The sequence below is a fragment of the Tachysurus fulvidraco genome, chromosome 20 (assembly GCF_022655615.1).
Source record: "Tachysurus fulvidraco isolate hzauxx_2018 chromosome 20, HZAU_PFXX_2.0, whole genome shotgun sequence".
Classification (NCBI taxonomy): Eukaryota; Metazoa; Chordata; class Actinopteri; order Siluriformes; family Bagridae; genus Tachysurus; species Tachysurus fulvidraco.
Window position 1 is genome coordinate 12,692,011 of NC_062537.1, and position 11,792 is coordinate 12,703,802.

The following is an 11,792-nucleotide window of genomic DNA, read 5'->3' on the forward strand; positions in this document are numbered from 1 at the left end:
GTCAACTTGATTGATATCCAAGAGCATAAAGTGTCCATTAAGCAACTGCAATTTCCCTTGTGCTGTTTTCTCCATTCACTGCTTTCTTTCATTCGTTTATTCATTCATATTCTGTAACCATTTTATTGGTGTCAAGTGTTGCATTGAATCCAGGCCCTATCCAAGGAACATTGGGCTTCATGCCGGATTACATACTTCACCAGGTTACTGCAGGGCACAATGAGCAGACACATTCACACTCATTTTCACACCTAGAGGCAATTTAGAGTAGCTAGTCCACCCAGTGTAATTTTTCCCAGAGGACACCCACATGAACCTGGGGAGAACATGAAAAACTCCACACACTCACACAGAGTAACCTGATCTATGGGCTGAACCTGGAACCCTCAAGCTGTTTGTTGGCAATGCTACGGTTAAGTCTATTTGCACGTGTTACTTTCGTCATTTGGTTGCTGTTTCTGGCAAACACAATCATTGTTAATAGCACCAGACAAAACAACACTATAATATTGTTAAATCACATTGCCGCTGGCTCAGTTCTGTACGAGTAAAACGTTATTAATTATTAACCTTATAGTTAAGGCACAGTGTTACACAGACAGATAATTGGGGATCATTCTTATTCAAGTAAGAATAAATGAAGAAATAGAAAACTTGGTTTCACTCAGGGTAGCTAAGTGGCTTACCTCATATGACCACACACACTGGGTTCCCCCAAATCTGCGGACACAGCGGCCCACCTCCACATCCTCATGCGTGGTGTACATCTCCCTCAGACAGGTGCTGATGTGGGGCACCATCAAGCGCAGCACCTCACGGCTGAAGATCATACCCGGGCCACCCATGCAAAAATTCTCTCCAGGCTCCAGTGCCAACTTGCCAAGTTCTTCTGTGGTGCCTAAACCTGTCTGCCCCAGATACAGAGGCTTACTGCTGTTGAGAGAGCGCAAGAAGAGCTCCAGCTTTTCACCTAAAACAGACAGGTTATGGAAAAAGTATGAGAGGTAAGTGACATTATTACATTTGGGTTGTCTTTAGGGCACATAAACATAAGCTCTTGAAGAAAATTCACTGTTCCAGAGCTTTGAGAGACATCGGTCTTCTTTTATGAAACCAACATGTGATGGTTTTCCACATCAGTGTTTATATGACAGGGTCAATAAAACAAACATACATCTGGTACTGCTCTTTGCTTTTAGGTTTGTTCATTCAATGACTTTAAAACAAGAACTGTAAGATATGCCTTACTTATTTACTTACATAACCTCTGTTTTTTTCTGTTTCTTAGTTTGAGAAGATATGTCTTATTGTTTATTAGAATTGCTGTCAAAAAATACATATGTCTCAAGAGAACATAGAGGAAAATTCTCTGGGTTAAATCACACTCACAAGCAGAAAATATTAGCAGAAAGCTTCTTAATCTATGAAACAAATCACAACAACTCCCAGGGCCTATGACACAGAGCACTTCTTTTTTGCATACACAAATGCAATTTTCAAAGTAATTATTAAAGTAATGCTAAAGGTAAGATATTTATCGAAAAGGTGAGGCTCCTATTCTTTCTATCGTAGTCCTTCTTACTGTATTTCCCATAACGCACAGTAAGATTTACACTTGACTTGACAGGAAATAGTGAAAGTAAATATACTGCCTGTGCTAGTGGCAGCAGCAGGACATATTTCAAAGCGTTCTGAAAGGAAGCTGCCATTCCATAATTGCACGCTTGGCACTAAAATCACAGAACACACCACTTCGCAGAACCGTGTTTTGCTTCTTCACCTCGGATGTAGACGTCATCATCAGCCCTCATGAACCACTCGTATTTGTCCAGGTAGTGATCGTGCATGTACTTCAACATCATAAAGGACTTCTTCTGTGGCGGATACGAATCATCAACACCTGGTAGCGAGACCACGGGCAGTGGGAAAGGAAGTGGGATGGAATCCGAGCCATGACTTGAGAAGAACTCCACCTTTCCTGGGATGCCAGGCGCCCACGTCTTATACACGGCCACCGCCCTTGAGTCCAGATATTTTTTAGCAGTCATGACTCCGACATACAGGAAATGTTTGGGATGAGGAATGGGTCCTCCATGGCTTGGCATGTCCACACTTTGCTCCTCATCCTCCTCTTCGTAGCTTCTTTCTCTGCTGGAGGATGGTCTGTGCTGGCTATCCTGCCAGACGTTGTTAGTTACAGGGGTTTTTACCAGTTCTGAAACTTTACCTAGACTGTATGGTGAGCACATGGAGGTCTTTTTGAGCTCAGTTACCCGGGGCACCAAAAGCCAGGATGCTGCAGTGAACCCGAGCAACAGCCCGACCATCACATTGGTCCATGCTTTTCTAGACCTCAGTGCCATGATAAAGTCAACACATGTGATCATTTAGTAAAAAACAGAAACTAAAGGTGTATTGCTGGATTGAGTGAAATAGACGGAGAACACCGCAATGTAACCCAGTGCACTGTAAGTGCGTCCTCATGCACGTAAACGCGACCTTTCACGCACCCGGACATCCTCAAGACGGAACAAAATCAGCTCCAATGTCCCTCAACTCCAGCTTCCCATCTGGGACATTTAGATTATGTTTACATAATAGTGTAGTTCCTTAGAGGTGATCCCTCCGTTACAGTGAAGTGTCCTGCTCGACACGAAGACTTATCCAATCTGTTACATAGAAAAGCAGCGCTGCGTAAACTCTTCATCGTCTCAGACAATCAGCCTACTGTTTCTGAGGAAGTCTACGCTTTTTCCTTTCCCCGAAGACTTGTTAACTGCCATAGTGATGATCTCAGAGCTCCCATGGAAAAAAAACATTCAAGACACTTTCACACTTCAGCCCTAGTTACTTAGGTGACTAGAGCAGTGCGAGTCCTCTACCGACGCGGCTGTGTCTCCGATCACTCGCCATGTTGTTTACATTTAACAGGCTAAATAACTTCGTTCGCTTTTTCCGACTTCGACACTTTTCCTTCAGCTTCGTCTGACTGCAGTAGCAACGATCACCCGCCCGGTTAAGAAAGTAAAACGAGTCGCTGGGCGGAGCGTTCTCTCAAAATAACGGGCAGCTTCGGGGAAATCTAATGTAGCGCTCCCACTCTCTCTCTCTCTCTCTCTCTCTCTCTCACACACACACACACACACACACACACACACACACACACACACACACACACACACACACACACACACACACACACATACATAAATCACACACAAATAAAACACACATCACACAATCACACACACACACACACACACACACACACACAATCACACACACACACACATACATAAATCACACACATACATACACACATACTGTACATACATACACATATCACATATACATATACACATGCATATACATATACATACATACACATACATCACACACACATCACACACACACACACACACACACACACACACACACACACACACACACACACACATGCATACATACACACATCACACACATACCATACACACAAACACACACATGCATACATACACATGTACATATATACATATCTTCCTGTCTGTTTTGCCTCTCTCTCCCTGTCTGCTCTTCAGTTTGCATGGATGGGTGTTCTATGTAAGACCAAACCCAAACAAGGTTTCTCTATGCTGGAAAAAATCCATCATTGTCTGACCAGCTACCACCTGACAAAACACTGGATGAGTTAGTCAAGATGAAAGATTGTTAGCCATTTCTAGCTTTCTAATGGCTTGCCTAGAATAATAAATAATTGTTTGAGATTTTGTGATTACCTTGCTGTTGTTTTTTATTAAACAGCTTGCCTGCCACATATCATTAGAAGCTTTTATTTGGAAAAATTGTTTTGAACCAGCAATTACAAGATGACTATGTCTAACCTTTTAAAGAAAGGTTTGCTTTTTAGAAAAGAAGTCATGTAGGACACCTTTAGAACACAAGAGTATTCAAAGAAAACACACACACACACACACACACACACACACACACACACACACACACACACACACACACACACACACACACACAGTGTGTGTGTGTGTGTGTGTGTGTATGTATATATATATATATATATATATATATATATATATATATATATATATATATATATATATATATATATATATAAATTTCTTGTGACAGTTGCTGGGTTTCAAACAGGAGTCCTATATGCTTTGACATTTCACAGCAGAGGTACATGAAACATGGCATCTCTGTAAGGGGAATACTGGAATAATGGAAGTGATTTCCCATGGACCATAGGTAAAGTATGTTTTTGGAAAACACGGTCATCATTTTCAAGAGATGAGAATAGGTTGAGAAACTTAGGTCCTTCTGTCTGGCTACTGCAGAATGTAATGCCTAGTTTACCCTTAAATACAAAACAATTTGTGAAGATAATCAGCTGAAAATGTAGAGTGGAAAGCTTGGAGAGTGACATGGCTGATCTCAGTAAATTTTACCATGTAAATCTATGTGACAGAAATTTGGTATCATTATCAACATTTAAAGTTATTTTTCATTCTCAAAGTAAAGCACACAAGCACTCAGAAGGTAATTAGGATCTGCCAAATTGGTTTTCAGGAGTTTATTATAAGCTCAAAGTAGCGGCAAATTGATGGTGGTGAATATGGCTCAAAAGCTTGAAATGCTTGAGATGCTTGAAAGCTGGCTGCTCCCTGTCAGTGCAGTTATGATGGATAAGAACAGCTGGTATGAATACAACGTGCTACTAAACAATTCTGCCTCGCTCTCTTCCTGTATGTTTTAGATAATATCCAGATAGACTTTTTGTGATATCACACTCTGACCCATGTCACCTAAATCCCCCAGGCCCTCTTATTGTAAGAAACTTTATCATTGGGCTCAGTAATCAGCAGAAGAGTATGTAAAACCCCAGACTATGCAGATCTGACATGACCAGTACTTATGATTGATAATAATCTGAAATAAGTCTAAAAAGGCCACAAAAGGATTTACATTCAAGAATAAGTGTATATATATTTTGGGCACACATAGATGCCCCTTAAGAAGTGATATCAAGTAACCAATTACTGAAACACTTAAAGTTTACTTTTTAACAGCGGTGAAATGTGAATTGCTTACACTACTCATTAGAATTTATTCTGAATTTAGAAAAATATTATTGTATTTTATTATTGTAATCTTGTAGTAATTCTTATAATACTATACTTTACAATATACAGTATTGTTCATTTAACTGATACTACCGATTGCGAGATATAATGTCCTGTTTGTACATTCAAAGAACCTCTGATATTTGTCTACTGTGGATTAAATATAAAAGGCAGAAAATGTCCATACAGTGCTTTTTGTGTTAAATAGTATCTGCGTATAGGTGTGAGTTTGCTCTTATCCCTTCACATGGGCTCCTTAAACCATGCTATGGGTTAGAAAGGGATACACACACCTGCCACTGACACCAGCTTTGCCATTAATAAATAATGAGTGCAATGAGTCTGAGTCAAGAGAAGTCCATGTTAGCTTGGACATAAACATGGACATTACTGTTCTCCCTAACAATAATCATCCAGAGAAATTTCTCCAACTTGATGTGGGGATGCTACCAGCCACCCATGGAATGTTCCAGATAGGAGCTGCACTTTCGGGCCAGAGGCAGTGGCACAACAGAGTGTACTCACAGGTAGGAGAGCTCTCGTTAGCACCAGAGCAAAACATAAGGCTTGATTGTGAAGAGGTAGATAATGGCTTGATAATATTTGTGTTGATTTGAATGATTTCTTTACAATTCTTTGAAAAGTTGTTGGTCACCCTTTCGTCTGAAGGAAAATCATATAGATTATGTATAAAATATGAGTCTGTTTAACAATTGCAGGCCTTTTGTTTTTTGCTGGGGTTTTATTACCTTAAAAAAATGTTTCCACCTGTTCATTTACCAAAATGTATTATATATTCTTCTGCCAGGCTTTGCACCTAAATTTTGATTATTCTACTATACTTTGTTACCTAAATTTTATTTTCCACTTATCTCTTTTCCCAAAGTTTATTATTTGTGCCTAAATTATTTATATTTTTGTACAGGTTTGTTTTTCCATTAGTCTTTGTATCTAAACGTTCCTTTTTGCTGATGTTTCTGTTGATAACTATCTAATTTTTTTTTTTCATTGGTCTTTCCCCCAAATTCAAATGTTCCACTGGTCTCTGTTATTTAAATTGAATTTTTCATTGTGCATTAATCCTACATTTTTATTTTCCCATTGCCCTTCTGTTACAAGTTTATTTACACTTATGTTTGAACCTAAAGCAACGAGTATTTTTTCATTAATCTACATTTTCTGTGTTTGCATAATGCAGGGTTTTATAATGTGTTTTTTACTTTTTCTGATATGAAATCTATTTTTGCACAGATCCCCCACATGTCTCATCTGAACAGACAAACTAACCCAAGTTTACATCTAAGGCTGCTGTGTCATATCAATATTTCAGCACTTAATGAAATAGCATATTCTATGTGTAAGCTTTCTCCACAGTAAGAGAAACAAGACTTGAATTTCTGGAAGACTGGTATATATATCTGAGAGAGAGAGAGAGAGAGAGAGAGAGAGAGAGAGAGAGAGAGAGAGAGAGAGAGAGAGAGAGAGAGAGAGAGAGAGAGAGAGAGAGAGAGAGAGAGAGAGAGAGAGAGAGAGAGAGAGAGAGAGCTCCCAGTCATCATTATCTATTCAACACAAATATATGTTGAACATAATCACTTGCTTCAAGATAAATGTCCATTCTGTATTCTTTCTTCAGGGAGAGCAGAGAGGAAGGAAGGACACAGAAAGACCATCATCACCAGAGGTTACATATGAATTGAGAGACAGCGAGCTGGAACAGCACATCACACCACTCACTCTGAAACCAAATATCAAGCAAAACCCACTCTACATAAACCTTAGGAATGTTGACCTGGAGGAGAACCAAAGAGTTAAACCATCCTGGACCATTGAGGACTATGACAGACATTCTTTACATGGCAACCTAGCCAGTTATCTCCAGGTACAGAGGGGTATTATTTGTAGTGTTATTATTGAGACCAATAATTAACACTTAATGTCATAGTTATTCAGATGTAGAGCAAGATCTACATATTAAACCTTTATAGACTTTGGGAACCGTCTATGGAGCCAGTCTAGCTTTGCTCACAGGTCAGAAACACTGGATTGGTTTCCAGTCCTCTCCCCCCCCCTCCCCCTCCTTTACTTTACAATGCATTTCATCGTAATTACTACATTATTTATAGTAGTTACTACATTATGTGATTCAGGATGGTAATTAAAATTTTAATACACAAGTTTAAGGATAATAATTGGAAAGATTTAAGTGTAAAAAATTAATCATGGCACTTTTTTAACATCTTAGACTTAGTTATCTTAAAGCAATGAAACAAAATTACCCAGTTATGTAGATAGAATTACTGTAATGAATCTGGGTGAAACACACCGCCATTGTCCCAATTTGATCCTGAGTCCAGACCAGTGAGTTTCACATGTTGTTTGTCTGGGTTTTCTCTGGGTTCTGCCGTTTTCTCCTATCTATCAATATCTGCTGGCAGGTAGATCGTTGGCTCAGAAATGCTATTGTGTGCCCTGTTATGGACCAATGTGCCCTGTAGGATAAAGCAGTTACTGAAAGTAAAGAAATAATCAAACAAATAAATGTATGAACGGATGGAATGAAATTTTAACTGTGACAAGAGCTTTCCTCTGTGCTTAGTAGTAGATAGATTAAAACATGCTCTGTGTGTTAGTTGTGTTCAATGTTACAGACCAAATCTTTAGAGTGTGCCCACGCATGATGATTTATCTTCTCTCATAGGAAGACCCTAGAAAATTGAATTTTTGGCTGGAAGATCTCTACACCCCAGGCTTTGACTCCCTGCTGAAAAAGAAGGAAGCAGAACATAAAAGAAAAAGAATGTGCAGAATACTGTCTTCAGTCCTTCTTTCAGTTTGCATAATTGTGATTGTTATCACTGTGCCAATTGTTTTGACACAAAAAAAAGTCTAAGTTAAAAAATTAAAGCACGATGACAGACTTTTAATTAACCCCATGGTTCGGTGGTAAAGAAAGGTCTTGTGTCCTTAATCACAAGCTATCACTCTTTATTTTATTACTGTCCTTACTGTTCGAGGGTTCCCTATTGTGTTATTTAAATGTTGTATGAGCTTACACAGGAACTTGGTCAACACCTAATTTAAAGAAACACAATATGCAGTAGTTGTGACACTATAAGGAATAATAGCACCACCAAGTGACTGGAAACCTTCTCCAAACCGGAAGCAATGCACAGTACAGATATTTACTACAATAAGATACTTATTGATCATGTCTGTTTTATAAGGAATTGTATTGTATTAAAAAAAAGATAGATGAACTCTAAATGAAAACACTAAACACTGAGATTACACAAAACACTGAGCAGCTATAATAATGGTGAATGGGTGAATTTTAGGTTTTAGCCTAATAAACTTACAGAAAAAATAATAATTAAGATATCTGACTCCAGGTGGAAGTACATTATTCAGACATCTTTAGCTGATCCAATGCAGCATTTTGGTTGCCAATGAAATTTGATAAATATGCAAAATGTTTAGAGGTGAATGATATCTTAAAATGATTTATAATAATTCAATCTGTCATGGCTTTCTCCATTATTCAAATTAAAATGGAAAGACTGCAGGTGAGGACTATATCACTGTTTGTGTGCAGTTATTATCTTCCATCACAATGTCCATCACTATGACAAGGACAAAGATAGCTTGGGGTGTGTTATTTATCTTTCTCTCACACACAGAACAAGTAGATATTTTTTGCAGTGTAATTATGATACCTTTCTTTATTTTTAGCCTGATAATGACACTGCTTATTCATAATTATCTACTTCAAAAATTAATTAATGCTGACTATCAGCATGTGGCTCTGTGCTAGTGATGCCAGTTATATGTAGAAATTCATTATTTATTCACAAATTAATCATTAATAATATGCAATATAAGAAATAAAAACAGAAGATGAAACAATAATGAAATTAATTTGTCAGGATTTTTTTTAACGTTTTGTATTTTTTTCTGTTCCACACTTGCGAACAGGTATTAAACAGAGACCTGTCAATTAAATACGCTAGTTAGAAGATTAGATCATGCCCATGTTAACATAATTAGCATGTTTTTAGATGTTTTTGAGCAGCACTATATATATATATATATATATATATATATATATATATATATATATATATATATATATATATAGTTTAATATGTAGCCCATTTGTGTTTAATGTTTAATATCATATTAGTTTGGTACCATATAATTATTTTCTGATTTTCAATTATGAAATATCTGTATGATTGGATTGCATTATGCCTAACTTGGAAGTCATTTGAAATAGAACGATTTTCCAAATAAATAAACCTAAATGCATAGTGTCTTATCTAATCAACTTACTAAACTAAACTACTGTAAACTATCTAAACTTATCCTGCATTGATTACCTAGATATCAGCCTGTAATGATGTTTGAAGCAACTGAGAACTTTATGTTTTGAGTCTGTGTTAAATTCATTGTTAATCTCCGAATATTTTGCAGTGCCTTTTGTCTGTTATCATATTTGTTGGCTTCTTCTAACTTATGTATACAAGCTCTGACAGAGCAAATTATAAATAATCCCACTTAATAACAATTCATTCATGTAATCTGCATTGATGGCAATCTCGCCTCTCATGCCGCTCCTCTGTCATTTTATAAAGTAAATCTATCATTTCTCTTTCCATGTAATCATAATTTATAAGCACTCCGTGTTAACAGCTATACACTGCACATTTTGTCTCTGACATTACTTACCCTCTTAATGTTTTCCATTAGACTCAGTTACTATTTGTTTTTAAATAATTCAATACCCTATAAAATAAAAGCAGTGTTTATGAGACACGGTAAATATAAACATTTATCACTTACTTTTACGTTAGCTATTACATAAATGATTGTGCTCTCACACAGTAATGCCAACTGAGTGCACAAGTATTTTGTCACATCATGTAGGTTACCTGCGAGAAGTACAATCAGTTTGGACTAAAGTTTTGGTTCATAAATAGGCACTGTAAATAGTTTTCTTTCTCAAATTCTGATACACAAACATCTGTTGAAGGCTGGTTCACAGATGCATTCTGAGTTAGCATCTGGATACGCTTAAGGAACATTTGCAGAAAAAAAATCGAAATCTGAAAGACAGTTCAGTATTATCTGCTGCAAAAGATGAAAATATTCTATTTGATCTACAGATTTGTTTATCTAATACAGGGAAATGCTGGAGGTTGTATGAGAAAGTAATAAAATGTTTTTTTTTGTGTGGAAAATCATTTCAATTTCAAGCTCATCTTAATTCAAAACACAAGTCGTTACATATCCAGTCACGGCAATGTGTTACTTATTCATCATATATTTTTTATTATAATTCATCTGCACATCACAACACATTACCACATGTGGTGGTAATGATATACTGCATGACATTTCTAAGCAAGGAAAACAGCAATAAATGCCATTGTTCAACTTTATTAGGAACAACTGTATATTCATGCAGTTAGCTACTGTAATAATGTGGCAGCAGGTCTTCAGGAGCTTCATTAAACTTTAAATCAAAGATCAGAATGATAAGAAATTCTAGTTGTAGTCAATCCAGTCCAAGTCTCGAAGTTTTGTGCATTCGGAGATGCTTTTCTTCTTAACGTGGGTGTAAAACTTGATGATTTGAGTTTGAGTTGATTTCTAGCAGCTCAAACCAAGCTATTCTCATCTGATCTCTCTTATCAACAAGGTGTTTCTACTCACAAAACTTTCTCACTCAGTCTTTGTTTTTTGCACCATTCTGGAAACTGCCCACCATTCTGGAAACTCTAGAATCTCAGCAGATCAGCAGTTCTGTAATACTCAAAACCAAAAACTATGCCACCGTTAATGTCACATAAAAACACAGTTTCTTCATTCTGATGTTTGATGTAAATATTACCCGAAGCTCTTGAGCTGTATCTGCATAATTTTTGCATTGAGCTGATTAGACAAATACATGAATGTGCAGGTGTTCCAAATAAAGTGGAGGGCAAGTGTATATTTTCTGGTGTTTACTGATCAAAAATAAAGTTAAAAACGAAGGACACCTTATATCATGTAAAATCCATGACGTTTTTAATACACTCTACAAAACAGTTGTCCTGGATAACCAAAAACAATGTATGCATTAAAACCAAGTTTAGCAATACTTATGTGAAAAATATAATCAGTAGCTATATTGGACTATATTGGAAATCCCCAGATACAGTATATTCAGTTATGTGAAAAAATAAACGACTAAAAAACACAATCTTCCCATAACTTATAGAATATAATTGTGTGTGCATGTATTTTAGTCTGTGAAAAAAGAGTGAGATTTCCACTGACATCAAAACCTAAAAAAAAAAAAAATAAATAAGGTCAAACTGTAAACACACACACACACACACACACACACACACAAATAAACTTGTGCAAACCTTTACAGACTTAAGGGGCAATGCGGTGCCAGTGCAGTTAACAATTTGAGCATAAAGATGAAGAAAAAATGAAAATTGAGGAAAGAAATAAGCACAAACCTTTTCAAATACACAACAGAAACCTGTTCACAATAAATATGTACCACTACATAGGGTAACTGTCCACATCAAATTCCTAAACGTGTAACATTTTTAATAATTAAGTGCCATTCCTATATAGTTCATATTAACATTCCGATGA

General features: G+C 36.8%; 2 protein-coding genes across 2 annotated transcripts in view; one reads left to right on the forward strand and one right to left on the reverse strand.

Annotated features, from left to right (window-relative positions):
- chsy3 (chondroitin sulfate synthase 3) overlaps positions 1–3,111 on the reverse strand; it is a 44,133-nt gene extending 41,022 nt beyond the window's left edge. Inside the window, exons 1-2 of the mRNA XM_027173640.2 lie at positions 1,781–3,111; positions 687–970 (exon numbers count right to left, since the gene is read on the reverse strand). Coding sequence (XP_027029441.1) covers positions 687–970; positions 1,781–2,387 — 891 coding nt within the window. The 5' untranslated portion in view covers positions 2,388–3,111. The remainder of the gene's footprint in view (positions 1–686; positions 971–1,780) is intronic.
- A 2,305-nt stretch (positions 3,112–5,416) lies between these two features.
- On the forward strand, positions 5,417–8,709 carry LOC113660288 (major intrinsically disordered NOTCH2-binding receptor 1-like). Its single transcript, XM_047805151.1, has 3 exons — positions 5,417–5,719; positions 6,727–7,020; positions 7,840–8,709. Exons 1-3 carry the CDS (start codon positions 5,519–5,521, stop codon positions 8,029–8,031), a joined length of 687 nt encoding a protein of 228 aa, XP_047661107.1. The 5' UTR covers positions 5,417–5,518; the 3' UTR covers positions 8,032–8,709.
- The last annotated feature ends 3,083 nt before the right edge of the window (positions 8,710–11,792 follow it).

Coding starts and splice junctions, on each gene's coding strand:
- LOC113660288 (XM_047805151.1), top strand. CDS start 5,519: ATGGACATTACTGTTCTCCCTAACAATAATCATCCAGAGAAATTTCTC. Junction 5,720..6,726: donor TAAGGCTTGATTGTGAAGAG/GTAGATAATGGC, acceptor TATATGTTGAAC/ATAATCACTTGCTTCAAGAT. Junction 7,021..7,839: donor ACCTAGCCAGTTATCTCCAG/GTACAGAGGGGT, acceptor CTTCTCTCATAG/GAAGACCCTAGAAAATTGAA.